The sequence below is a fragment of the Amblyraja radiata genome, chromosome 11 (genome assembly GCF_010909765.2).
Source record: "Amblyraja radiata isolate CabotCenter1 chromosome 11, sAmbRad1.1.pri, whole genome shotgun sequence".
Taxonomy (NCBI): Eukaryota; Metazoa; Chordata; class Chondrichthyes; order Rajiformes; family Rajidae; genus Amblyraja; species Amblyraja radiata.
Genome location: NC_045966.1, coordinates 13,625,923 through 13,640,628, shown reverse-complemented (window position 1 = coordinate 13,640,628; position 14,706 = coordinate 13,625,923). Strand labels below are relative to the sequence as shown.

Sequence of the window (14,706 nt, the reverse complement as noted above, 5' to 3'; positions counted from 1 at the left end):
CCGTTTACTCCTACTCTTTGCTCCCTGTCTGCCAGCCAGTTCTCTATCCACATCAATACTGAACCCCCAATACCGTGTGCTTTAAGTTTGTATACTAACCTCTTATGTGGGACCTTGTCGAAAGCCTTCTGAAAGTCCAGATATAACACATCCACTGGTTCTCCATGAACTGGTAATGAACGAATGCAGCCGTAAAGAGGATGATCCCAAATGTTTCCTTTCCTTCCCCTTTGATGTATTAAGTAAATACTGGTGGTAATTGTAATAACCCTTTCTAATAATATTTTTGATCAGAAATTCCAGCAAATGAGCAGTTAAAATGTGATTCATGTTCTGTAAATGTGTCTTTGGACCAAATTTGGAGCTCGGTGTCCTGTTGAAATTAATCATCTTTTTAGTTGCAGTGAGAAGTCATCAAAATGGGATGTAGTCAGAAAAAATCCTCAATTAGGCATGCTAACCCGAGTCCTTTGCTTTATTCCTTAAAACCTTATCTTGCTAACATTATTTTAATTTGTTTTTCAGTTTTTAATACTCTTGCTTATTTTCTAGTCCTCTTCCTCCCAGTCCCAGTACACCACTGTCACCCACATCGCCTATGGTTTCAGCACCTTCAAGTCCAGTTCCTGTTTCCTCCAGTGACTCTTCCCCTCTCAGGTTTGGTACCAGTTTATTTTATTTTCAGCTTTGTTAATTTTTATGCACTGGGCAAAACCCAACCTTCTTCCAAATTTTTTTTTTAACGTTTTCTTCAATTCTGTGTTTTGGGTTATAGTTTTGCATTGATATTTTCTGTCACAGAAAGTTAAGCCAGTCACTTAACGCGAAATGTCTAAACTATAACACGGCGCATTTTACCTCATTTATATTATCTCCAAGATTGAGATTGTATTTAAGTGGAAACCTTTGGTGATTTACATTCAAATATTTATGACGTATTCATTGTTGCAGTTAAATCTTCAGTTCAATGTCATAAAATAGTTTAGAAACAATTTCCAGTTATATTAAAATACCTTGTTTGATAATGTGCTCTTGTTTTAAATTTCAGGTTGGATGTACAAAGAAATTAGCCTTAAGCTTAATTACCACTAAATTAATACCTGTTGGAATTCAAGCAATTTCACAGCAACCTTTTCACCCTTGAACCCTCCACATGTACATCAATTAGAGAATAAAGAGTTTACTTGCACAAGCATTATTTTAAGTGTAGTTGTATTGTTATCAATGACATTCTGTGGTTTGTCTCTGTGGCTGTCACATATATATCCTTGGATTACTAAATATTCATTCTGTGTAATTTTACACACTATATTAGAATGAAAGCTGTTTGGTGAAATAAGCTGTCCTCTGTCATTCCATCTGCAGGCAATTTCTGTTTGTAACATTCCTGCAGAGTGCCCTCTGACATTGTGTTGTTTTGTGTTTATGTATGTCATCTTTTCTGCGTGTTTGAAATTATTTAAAAATAAGCCAAAGAGTGATTTAGTTAGTATCCTTGGTGGGTATAAAGAGCAAGCTGCCGGATTAAGTGGTTGCGGCAGGTAACAACATTTAAAAGCCATTTTCAAGAGTCAAGAGTGTTTTATTGTCATATGTCCCAGATAGAACAATGACATTCTTATTTGCTGCAGCACAACACAACAGTACACTGTAAACAATATAATAAACGAGAGATAAAAAGATCAGTGTGTATGAATACGCACACTCACTAGCACATACACACAATATAGATAGATAGATAGATAGATAGATAGATATATATATATATAATAATAATAATAATATATTTTATTGTCATTGCACATAAGCGCAACGAGATTTGGTATGCAGCTTCCATCCGATGTCATAACTTAAATAACTAATAAAATTTAGATTTAGATACCCCGAGAACATAAAGAACATTACAACAGTAAAATAGTCAAAACAGTTCAAACAGACTAAAGTGCAGATGTGTCTGTGCGACGTGACCATCCGAGGGAGACAGTCCATGGGAGGTGGGGGGCACTCAGCAGGGCCGGTTCAGAGCCGCTATAGCTCTGGGAATGAAGCTGTTCCTGAGTCTGGAGGTTCGGGCGTAGAAGGCCTTGTAACGTCTGTCAGAGGGAAGTAGTTCGAACAGTCCATTACAAGGGTGTGAGGAGTCTTTATGGATGCTGACGGCCTTCCTGAGGCACCGTGTTTGGTAGATGCCCTCCAAGGCTGGTAGCTGTGTCCCAATAATCTTCTGCGCTCTGTGGACGACGCCCTGAAGAGCTCTCCTCTCCGCCTCCCTGCAGCTGAGATACCACACGGAGATGCCATACGTTAATGCCATACGCTCTCTGTGGTGCAGCGGTAGAAGGTTGTCAGCAGCTGTTGGGGCAGACCAGTCTTTTTTAATGTTCTCAGGAAGAACAGTCATTGCTGTGCCTTCTTGACCAGCGCAGCGGTGTTGGTGGACCATGTGAGGTCCTCTGAAATGTGAGTGCCCAGAAACTTAAAGCTGGACACTCTCTCCACACTGTCCCCGTAGATGGAGATTGGGGCGTATTCTCCATTATGTGACCTCCTGAAGTCGATAATCAGCTCCGTGGTCTTGGAGGTGTTTAGTGACAAGTTGTTACGTGCGCACTGGTCTGCCAGGTTCTGCACCTCCGCTACCTCCGCTCTGTATTTTGTTTCATCACCGTTGGTGATCAGCCCAATCACTGTTGTGTCGTCTACAAACTTGCCGATGGTGTTGGTGTCGAATGCAGGAACACAGTCGTGTGTGAAGAGGGAGTAGAGCATGGGGCTCAGTACCCAGTAGATATGATATATATATATATATATATATACACATACACATACGTACAGACAAAAAACAAACAATAGTAGTGCAATAATAATAATAATCTATTGTAGTTCAAAGCATATTTGAGGTTGTAGTGTTTAATAGCTGCAGGGAAGAAGCTGTTCCTGAACGTGGATATTACATTTTCAGGCTCCTGTACCTTCTTTCTGATGGCAGTGGTGAAATGAGTGTGTGGCCAGGATTGTGTGGGTCTCTGATGATGTTGGCTGCCTTTTTGAGGCAGCGACACTGATAAATCCCTTCGATGGTGGATAGGTCAGAGCCGGTGATGGAGTGGGCAGTGTTCACAACTTTTTGCAGTCTTTTTTGCTCCTGGGCATTCAAGTTGCCAGATCAGGCCGTGATGCAACCAGTCAATGTGCTCTCTACTGTGGACCTGTAGAAGTTCATCGGAATCGTCTCTGACATACCGAATCTTTGTAATCTTCTCAGGAAGCAGAGATGTTGATGTGCTTTATTTATAATTGCATCAGTGTGCTGTGTCCAGGAAATATGCACTCGTTGATATAAACAGGACTGTGGGTCGTCATCCTTCCTATTCCAAAGTTCACAATCAGTTCATTGGTTTTACTGATATTGAGAGCCAGATTGGTATTGCTGGCACCATTTGGTCAATCGGTCAATCTCACTTCTATACTCTGACTCATCACGATCTGTAATTCGTCCAACAATGGTGGTGTCGTCAGCGAACTTGAAGATGGAGTTCACACTGTGTCCGGCTACACAGTCATGAGTATGGAGTGTGTAGAGCAGGGGGCTGAGCACACAGCCTTGAGGTGTTCCCGTACTCGGGCATGGAACTCGCTATCAAAACATGCGGGGGACACAATCTCTTGGCGGCCGCGCACGCATGCGCTCACACACGAGGCTTTGGCCATGAGCCCTGTGGACGGTAACATCTCAGATTCTGATTTTTCAGATTCAAACTTTATTGTCATTGTGCAGTGTACAGTACAGAGACAACGAAATGCAGTTAGCATCTCCCCAGAAGAGCGAACATAGAATAATGAGCAATAAATATATATACGTAATCTGGAGCTGACTTGGTTGGTGACCGACTCCAAACTCCAGCAACAGCAGCCTCATCCGCCCCGAATCGTGGGGCTTGAATCAGCCCGTTCACGGGGTCTTTCATTGGCCGGCGGGGTCTTCAACATCGGGAGCCTCGATGCTGCAGTCTGATTTTCAGACCATGTTATTCCATTTGCAGAATTCAGAAATTCCTCGATTTAAGAATAAAAATAATATACTTTGAGTGGATAAAGTCTGAACTCATAGAACTCACTGTGAACTCTATTCTCAATGGGAATGGAAAGCAGCCAACATCACAAGAGCTTGCATTTAGACAGACGCATAACGCTATTTGCAGTTTTTAAGCAATATTCTTCTGATGGATTATCTTTTGGAAAAAGTTCATGTTTCATGAATTAATTCAATTTTAAAATCCCTTTTCTGGCATACCATTTGAACTGTTCTTTACAAAGTTATGTATGGAATATTGAGTTACTTAAAGCTGTATATAACTTTTGTTCTGAACACTTGCCAAAATAAAATATTAAAGAAATATTGATCAAGGCAGCAGAATTGTTTTGTTTTTTACCAAGGCTGCAGACTAGTTTCCTGATCTCTTCAGAATTTTTCAGTCTACGCGAATAAGCAGATGAAGCCTGGGATTAATATGGCAACTGTAAATGTGTGACGTTCCTTTATCACAGCAGCAACATGTCAGGTCAGGTTTTGGACTCTGACTTGAACTCGGTACGTTCTGTTTCAGAGGTGGGAATGCTGAAAAAAAGCCAATCCTTCAAAAGGAAATAATAATAATAATTTTGGTGCATGTTTGTCACTGGAGCTTTGATTTTGATGGTATGCCATAAGAATATTTCTTGCAACATTATATTGTAATAAAAATGTTCCATGTTTCTTGTTTAGATAAATTAAGGTAAAAGAAGCCTTCTCTCTGTAAAACCCGATATGAAATAATGTCTGTTGATCAATATCAATCAAGGTATTTTTACATATAAGGACATATTAACTGAATAGGACATTTCACAACTTGCAAGGAAATAAGTTCATGTTATAGGAGCAGAATTAGGCCATTTGGCCCATTGAGTCCAACATTCAATCATGGCTGATCTATCTTTCCCTCTCTACCACATTCTCCTGCCTTCTTTCCGTAATCTTTAAATGTTGAAACTTTGAGAGTCATCATAAGGGTTGATCTAGAAACAGATCTTAAACTAAAGAAATATTCAGGCACCAGGAGAGGTGGTAAGAGTCATTAGCACTTCACTTTGTACCTCAATCCGAGTTATAAATAAAGGCTAGCAAATAATGACCTTGCTGAATCAATACATGCTGGGTTGAGTCTGAGATTAGGGGCCATAGTAAAACTGAAGGTCACAAGTCTCTCCATTACCTGGAGTCATGCCATGAACAAAGGAAGATGGTTATAGTTATTCAAACATTTCATTCTCAGGATATTACCCTTGCACAGTGAGCTGCTGTAGCACCTTGGACGAGGCAAGGAACCTGTTTAAAGATTAATATTTGTTCAACAACTATCTAGTAATGGCAATTTTCATCAAGAGGAAGTGCAGTATTTATGTTGATAGCCTAGTTAAGTTTCTTGCCTGGTGGAGATATTGAAAGTCCTCGCTACTGTCAAATACTCCTCCATAAAACCTAGGCTTTAGTCTGGGAAAGCAACTTAACTAGGCATCCACATAAATACTCTGCTTATTGGAGAAGTGTATTTAACATATTACTTACTTCCCAACTCCCTAAACCTTTACATCGCCTACAGGCAATGGCTTGTAAATATATTTTCCAAGATTTCAAAGTCATTGTGTGGCCGCCTTTGTTAGCTGCTGATCTATGGAGTGAGAATGGACTTAATCAATTTGAATTCAGCAATTTGAATTTATTAGATGAAGATGCTCTCTCAGTAAAGATGATCCTAAGGATATAACTGAAGCATCGGATGTGAGCCTCGTTAGACCATGTTTCACACACAAAACTGCTGAGGAAAATAAACTTTAAAATTCAGCCTAACCACACCCATTGACTGAACAGGCTATTGAAGTGAATGAAGATTAGAAACATGTAAAATTATAAACTCTTGAAGCAAGAACAGTTCGGAATATTAAAAAAGTAAATGTCTAATAATATTTTCTTGTAATTATTCCATCCTGTTCAATTATAAGCAGCTATTTTATCCCCACATAATTGCCCATCAATACCTAGAACTTAGACCACATTTTAATAGAGAGAAGAACCAATTAATTATTTATATAAAATAACATAGTGCTCGGATGATGGTAATGCAGGTTCCAGTGACAAAGTTGAATGCTTTTGTTAATTGTGTTTAGTGTCGGAGCAGCTGGTAAATGTTTTATGAGCCATGATGAAGATGCTAGTGGCTAATTTCTCTTGTTCATGCAGATTGGGTATAGGCTTTGTATAGCTAGTGGAAAGATATTTCATCATTTTACAAATCGTGTCATATGTATAATATGAGGTTATTGGGAAGTTTAGTTTAGTTTTGAGATACAGCGTGGAAACAGGCCCTTCGGCCCACCAAGTGCACACCGACCAGCAATCACCATACACTAGTTCTATCCTGCATACTGGGGATAATTTACAAAAGCCAATTAAACTATAAACCTATACATCTTTCGAATATGAGAGGAGAAAACGCACGCTGGAAAAAACCCACGCGGTCAAGGGGAGAATGTACAGACAGCACCCTTAGACAGGATCGAACTCGGGTCTCTGGTGCTGTAAGGCAGCAACTCTACCGCTGTGCTACTTTGCCTCCCAAGTTATTGAGAAAATTCTGAGGGGAAGGATTAATGATCACTTGGAACAAAAGGGGATAATCAGAGAGAGTACACACGGCATTACATGACCCACATGACCCTCTCTGATCAATATGTTTAGTTTAGCTTAGAGATACTAAACTGCGTGGAAACAGGCCCTTCGGCCCACCAAGTCCGCACCGACCAGCGATCCCCGCACTTTTAGCACTATTCTGTACACATTTGGGACAATTTAAGTTTATACCAAGCATTTTAACCTACATACCTGTACGTTTTTGGAGTGTGGGAGGAACCTGGAGATGCCGGAGAAAACCCACGCGGTCACAGGGAGAATGTACATACTCATACAGACACCACCCACGGTCAGGATCGAACCTGGGTCTGTAAGGCAGCAACTCTACTGCTGCGCTACTGTGCCGCCCAATCTGATTGAACTTTTTTAAGTAACCAAGCAGACAAAGCAGTAGATGTAGTTTACTGGATTTCAGCAGGGCCTTTGACAAGGTCCTGCATGAGAGTTTGATCCAAATAATTTAGCGGTCATTGACTCCAGGACAATTTGGCAAACGGGATCCAAAATTGGCTTGGCAATGAGAGACTGAGGTGGTTTTAGTGTTTGGATGCCTGTTATTAGTATTGTCCGTAAAGGGTTGGTGCTGGGGCCATATACATTGTATGTGACAAAATGGATGTAGGAGGCACGATTGGCAAATTTGCAGATGATGGCACAAACATTAGAAGAGTCATGGATAGTATGGAGAGTAGTCTTAGGCCACAAAGTGATAACAACGTGTCGGTGAACTGAACTGAGAAATGAATAAAGGTTAAATCCTGATAAATGTGAGATGATACATTTTGGAATTACTAATGAAGCTAAGACACATAACATGAATAATAGGGTCAAAAGGAGCCTTAATGAACAGAGGGCCTTGGAGTAGAAGCCCAGAGTTCCACAAATATTGCAGCACAAGTAGATAAGTGCTTCGGAAGGCATAAGGGATACTGGCCTTGGCTAGTTAGGGCATTGAGTGTATAAGCAGGAAGTGCATGCTCCAAGTTTGATCATGGACAATGAGCACTTCAGCACGATCCAGCCCAACAACACAATGGAAGTACATTCATCACGATCAAAGGAGACCTAACATCTTCTGGGGGAAATGTTGACTTCCAGTCATTACTGGCTTTGCTGATTTGGAATGGATCAGAGTGAACATGGTTGGCTGGTAATTCAGCAGGTTACAATTAGAATGATATTTTATTATAATACTGCTACCATTATTATTTTTCAGTACACAAAATCGCAAAGCGAGAGCCCTGTACGCATGTAAGGCGGAACATGATTCGGAACTATCCTTTAGTGCTGGAACCATCTTTGAGAACAGTAAGTGAGGTCAACTCTACTGAAATTAAGCTCCGGTTATTTATTCAAATTTCTTGAACACAGCTGTTTTAAGAGCAGTAAAGGGCCTGTCCCTCGAGCATGCGACTCCATGCAGCAAGCGCGACCTAACGTGGTCGCTTGAGCCGTACGGCCTCACGGGGCCAGTCCTATTTCGATCGCCGGAGCCGTATGGAGTTGTGCGGAGCTGGTCCCGACATCGCGCGGGGCTCCGAAAAACTGACCGTGTTCAAAAATTCTGCGTGGCAACGGCCTGCCGGCCCGCAGCCGCCTCGACACCGTACGCACCGCCTCGACGGGCGTGCGCAGCGTCTCGACGCCATAAGTCACAGGCGAACTTCCCGCGGACTTCGCGTAAACTTCACGTCACTCACTCGACCTCCGCGCGGCTCCCGCTTCCGGTTTGGTCGCGCTCGCCGCATGCAGGTCGCATGCTGGTGGGACCGGCCCTGTACGGGGATCACTCGACCTCCGTGTGAAACCCGCTTCCGGTTTGGTCGCGCTCGCCGCATGCAGGTCGCATGCTCGTGGGACATTTAGTCTTTACCATAAAAAGAATGTATACTACATTTTAGCTGAATATTTCTTTGTAGTTGAGTTTCTGCATATTTCTAGTAGAGCACTCTAAATCAAGTAGCATCGGACAAACTGGCATAAAATAGTGGAAATATGAAGTTGCAAAAGTATCATTTTAAATGTACAAAGAAATTGAATGTCATTGAACAGGAATTTTGCACGCATGTATTTTGTTCTAGATTATATTGTTTTTCAACAACAGAAAAGCTAATTGATTTCCAACCTTAGGCCTTGCACTCCCTAACGGCTGGGATAGGCTACATGAGTATGATGGAATAGAAGAAATATTTTGTCCCGGCCATCTCCTAATTTACCATGAAAATTGCTGTAGGATGTAACATCATTAACAGATGTTGTAGACTGTTTCATAGCGAGTGGGAAAACAATGCTGTTTTACAGCTGGTGTCACCAACAAAGTGTGGAAGATAGTTAAGTTTGATTTAGGAAATGAAAACATAAACAGGGCTTTAAACACTTTCACCTCAATATTTTTGAAAAATGCCACTACTTCCCTGCTAAGTGTGAGTGGTTTCAGGATTTCTGCATGTGCTTGCACAGACAGGAAATTCTGAACTTCTACCACTGCGTTTTTTTTTATTACACATTGCCATTAGATTCTTTGTGGAAATTTTCATTCTGCACACAAAACATGCACTAGGATAGATGGGTGCTGTTACAGTTATCCTGTTCATTTTAATGAGCAGACTGGATGCAGGGTGAATATGATGTGATCGAGAGATGCAATAGATTGCAGGTACTGGAATCCCGATCAAAGCACAAAGTGCTGTAAAAACTCAGCGGATCTGGCAGCATCAGGGGAGGGAATGGACAGACAACGTTTCGGGTTGGGACCCTTCTTCAAATTCAATATAGAAGGCAACGCAGTGGCAGGGTTGCCGCCTTGCAGGGCCCGGATTTGATGCTGACTATGGGTGCCTAGTCTAGTTTAAAGATTCAGCGCTGAAACAGGCTCTTCATCCCACCGGGTCCACACCGATCCTTGTACGTCCAGAGAAAACCCTCGCGGTCACAGAGAATGTCCAAACTCCATTCAGACATTACCCGTGGTCAGGATCGAACCCGGGTCTCTGGCGCTGTAAGGCAGCAACTCTACATGCTGTGCCCCCATGACAGTACGGAGTTTGTACGTTCTCCCTGCGACCACGTGGGTTTTCCCTGGGTGCTCTGGTTTCCTCCCACATTCAAAAGACGTACAGGTTTGTACGTTAATTGGCTTTGGTAAAAATTGTAAAGTGTCCCTAATGTGCAGTGTGTGCTAGTGTAACGGGGATCACTGAACGGCAAGGACTCGGTGGGCTGAAGGGCGTGTTTCCATCCTGTATCTTTAAACTAAACTAAAAATATGATATGATCGATACTGTTTTTGAATTAATTGCGTTTGCTGAGTTTTTACATTTTTTTATGTTATTTAAAATTTTAAATGATAAATCTGTTTACAGTGCCCTCCATAATGTTTGGGGCAAAGACACATCATTTATTTATTTGCCCCTGTACTCCATAATTTGAGATTTGTAATAGAAAACATCACATGTGGTTAAAGTGCACATTGTCAGATTTTAATAAAGGCCATTTTTATACATTTTGGTTTCACCATGTAGAAATTACAGCAGTGTTTAAACATAGTCCCTCCATTTCAGGGCACCATAATGTTTGGGACACAGCAATGTCATGTCAATGAAAGAAGTCATGTTTAGTATTTTGTTGCATATCCTTTGCATGCAATGACTGCTTGATGTCTGTGATTCATGGACATCACCAGTTGCTGGGTGTCTTCTCTGGTGATGCCCTGCCAGGCCTGTATTGCAGCCATCTTTAGCTTATGCTTGTTTTGGGGACTAGTCCCCTTCAGTTTTCTCTTCAGCATATAAAAGGTATGCTCAATTGGGTTCCGATCGGGTGATTGACTTGGCCATCCTATTTTTGCGGCCAAACAGTGGTTTGCATCTTGCAGCGTAGCCTCTGTATTTCTGTTCATGAAGTCTTCTGCGGACAGAGGTAATTGACAAATCCACACCTGATTCCTGAAGTGTGTTTCTGATCTGTCGGACAGATGCTTGGGGATTTCTCTTTATTATTTAAAGAATTATGCCATCAGCTGTGGAGGTCTTTCTTGGCCTGCCAGTCCCTTTGTGATTAGTAAGCTCGCCAGTGCTCTCTTCTTAATGATGTTCCAAACAGTTGATTTTGGTAAGCCTAAGGTTTGGCTGATGTCTCTAACAGTTTTATTCTTGTTTCTCAGTCTCATCATGGCTTCTTTGACTTTCATTGGCACCACTTTGGTCCTCATGTTGATAAACAGCAATAACAGTTTCCAAAGGTGATGGAAAGACTGAAGGAAAGGCCGGGTGCTGAGAGCTCTCTTATACCTGCATCAAGGAGGCATTTAAACATACCTGAGCAATTACAAGCCAGGTGTCCCAAACATTATGGTGCCCTGAAATGGGGGGACTATGTATAAACATAGCTGCAATTTCTACATGGTGAAACCAAAATGTATAAAAATGGCCTTTATTAAAATCTGACAATGTCCACTTTAACCACATGTGATTTTTTTTTTCTATTACAAACCTCAAATTGTGGGATACAGGGGAAAATAAATAAATGATGTGTCTTTGCCCCAAACATTATGGAGGGCACTGTATATTATTACCAATAGACAAGCCAGTTAATCCAATAAAGTAGTTTAGCTGGCAGCCAAAATGTTTCCAGTACTTTTTTATAATGGGAAGAACTTGCTGACCCGGCCCATTGTAGCATTTACAGCTGGAAGGCAATTTGTTGGGCCTCAATGTGGAGCAAAGCTGCTTCCGTAAGAAGGTTGATGCCAACAAATGCAAGTGTAAGGTAGCAGTTACCGGAATATAGGAAAGGTATTGTTATTGTAATGGGAGGTATTAAAGATGATTTAATGAGATAGTAATGTGAATGAATAATCAAATGATTCACCTTGCAGCATGAAGAAATGCTTAGTTCTGTTGTGCCCTTCGGGAAGGGAGGTGTGTGTGTGTGTGTGTGTGTGTGTGTGTGTGTGTGTGTGTGTGTGTGTGTGTGTGTGTGTGTGTGTGTGTGTGTGTGTGTGTGTGTGTGTGTGTGTGTGTGTGTGTGTGTGTGTGTGTGTGTGTGTGTGTGATTGCGTGTATGATTACAGATTTGGGGGATTCCGTCTTGATGCATCAGATGATTGCCAAGGATTTGGGCACGTTATTTAATAACCTTACTTGCCATATCCAGCTTAGGCTGTTAATGAAACCATATTATTCCCAAGAGTGCAGTGTCATATTTGGGCCCTTGGTCAATGTGGTCAAGTTATGAAATCACTTCATGCTCTCTGGACTCAAAGACGCAGCAATGCTCTACTCTGGGGACAAGGTTAGTGGGTAACACTTTTTAGTTGCACAATGCTGAAAAACAGAGATATGCAATTGAATTTCTAGTCGATCCAGTCCAAATTGTGTCCAAATTTGTGGGTCCAAATGAGGAGAAACTATATGGTTCACTGCTGTTGCAAATGTGGTATATTCTATTTTATTGAAGCCGAGAATCATTATAAAAAGGTTAGAAAGCGAATGGTATGTTAGCATTCATAGCAAAAGGATTTGAGTATAGGAGCAGGGAGGTTATACAGGGTCTTGGTGAGACCACACCTGGAGTATTGCGTACAGTTTTGGTCTCCTAATCTGAGAAAGGACATTGTTGCCATAGAGGGAGTACAGAGAAGGTTCACCAGACTGATTCCTGGGATGTCAGGACTTTCATATGAAGAAAGACTGGATAGACTTGGCTTGTACTCGCTAGAATTTAGAAGATTGAGGGGGGATCTTATAGAAACTTACAAAATTCTTAAGGGGTTGGACAGGCTAGATGCGGGAAGATTGTTCCCGATGTTGGGGAAGTCCAGAACAAGGGGTCACAGTTTAAGGATAAGGGGGAAGTCTTTTAGAACCGACATGAGAAAAACATTTTTTACACAGAGAGTGGTGAATCTCTGGAATTCTCTGCCACAGAATGTAGTTGAGGCCAGTTCATTGGCTATATTTAAGAGGGAGTTAGATGTGGACCTTGTGGCTAAAGGGATCAGGGGGTATGGAGAGAAGGCAGGTACAGGATACTGAGTTGGATGATCAGCCATGATCATATTGAATGGCGGTGCAGGCTCGAAGGGCCGAATGGCCTACTCCTGCACCTATTTTCTATGTTTCTATGTTTGTTTGGTTATGCTGTTGACCTAACAAAGCATTTCTGCTCCTTTAATAACTGATGTGCATTTTTCAGTTTACTCATCTAGGGAACCTGGTTGGCTTGAAGGGACTTTGGATGGGAAGATCGGACTAATTCCAGAAAATTACATTGAGTTTCTATAGCCAAAAGCATGCAACTTTGTTGCTGAGAATTACATGGTATCCATGACAATCAATGAAGATATGAACATTATTTTGTTTTTTAGCATTTTATTCTATTGCTGAAATGCAATGAGGACATTATATGAACCGGAGATGAATTTCAACTCAAGATTTTAATGTCCTGTATGGATATGATGTACCATTAATTTATCAAACCAGAGCCTGTAATTACTTCTTAAGGATTTTGTTTTTAATTCAAACTCTTACGTTTCTGAAATTATGTTTTATTTTATCTGTGGTAGGCAGTAGAATGTATAAAGTGTTGATATTCATTCTACTTAACTGTTGCAAATATCTGTATGATGTATGTATTATATGATATGGGTTTTTTTTAAATTAGGGGAAGTGTATTATCCTTAATTTTGCCATTTCTTCCACCTAAAGTATTGAATTATACAATTGAAATGTTGCAACACAGAAGGGACTTGACAATGGTGACATTAATGGCCACATTTTATAATGAAGATGTTATTGTCCATTTGAAAACAAAATCTTAATAATTACCTCTATTTCTCAAAATAAACAGTAATTTGGTATTTAAAAAACATGACATAAAATTGAATGCTTTCCACGATGTAAAGGAAGAAATGGATTTTAGGCATAAGCGTGCAGGTTTGAATAGAAGTGTTTCTTAAAATTGACAATGAGAAAGCAGGTGGAAGACATTTCTAACGACCTTGCCATTTCACTGTTGAATAAAATGCTTTGTGAAGGTAGCAGGACACACCTGCAATAACCACTACATTTCCTTCAGCAGCTAATATTTTGATTTGAAAAGGTGAAAACTCCTCAGACCTGAACAATTCACCTTTTGATTTCGATCACCTTGAAACTTAGAATTTCAAATCTAACAAAAATATGTATTATAGAACATTTAATGTATTCCAAAGTTCAAATGCAAGTTGTACCAAAGGTTTGCACGAACAATTGTTGAAAGGCAAAACCTGCTGGCTTGGTTTGACTGTGTGTGTTGAAACAAGCTTCTGCTTATCTATTCATCTTGCACATTTAATGTTTTCAGGGGACACCAGATTATCAGCTGCTGGTTGGAAGTTATTTGCTTTGAAACAAACAAAATACTTGTATCCAGTAAAACAAAGTTTGACTTTTTTAAATTTAAATCTAGAATGGTTATTGTGTTTTAAGAAGTGGCTTTGCCTTTATATTTTAATTTTTTAAACGTCATTGCTTCTAAGTTAAACTACTAAGGCTGTTGAAGCTAGTGGATTGTGATAATGAAATACTTTGGGGGCAATGGTTGATATCCATCTATATTATTGACTGTAACAAATTGCAGCCTGGTAGTTCATCTCTTAACAATTTGTTTTAAAATATATTATTATCAGATGCCAATAAAAATGTTTTTTGGTACGTGATAATTAGAGTTTGATTTATACAGCGGAAGAGGATTCAATGTTCCTGATCACGGGAGCAGTACAGAGTCCATGTTTACTCAGTCATATAAGTAGCATTACACATTACATTTTTTAAAACATTGAAATCCTTGCTCTTTAAAAAAAAAGTTTGATATATATATATATAAATATATATAGCACCAGTAACAGATGAAAACATCAAGTTTGGAAAAAATTAAGAAAGACAATAGGTGCAGAAGTAGGCCATTCAGCCCTTCAAGTCAAGTCAAGTTTATTCGTC

At 40.4% G+C, this 14,706-nt stretch overlaps 1 protein-coding gene across 6 annotated transcripts in view; it reads left to right on the top strand.

The window, feature by feature from the left end:
- The window catches only part of LOC116978300 (rho GTPase-activating protein 26-like), a 143,866-nt gene extending 129,440 nt beyond the window's left edge, over positions 1–14,426 (top strand). For 2 of the 6 annotated variants that reach the window (XM_033029350.1, XM_033029348.1), the window contains 3 exons: positions 568–657; positions 7,944–8,035; positions 12,923–14,426. In XM_033029350.1, coding sequence (XP_032885241.1) covers positions 568–657; positions 7,944–8,035; positions 12,923–13,011 — 271 coding nt within the window. In that variant the 3' untranslated portion in view covers positions 13,012–14,426. Of the gene's footprint in view, positions 1–552; positions 658–1,048; positions 1,564–7,943; positions 8,036–12,922 lie in introns of those variants that run through there. The other 4 variants (XM_033029347.1, XM_033029349.1, XM_033029351.1 and 1 more) reach the window with 4 other exon arrangements.
- The last annotated feature ends 280 nt before the right edge of the window (positions 14,427–14,706 follow it).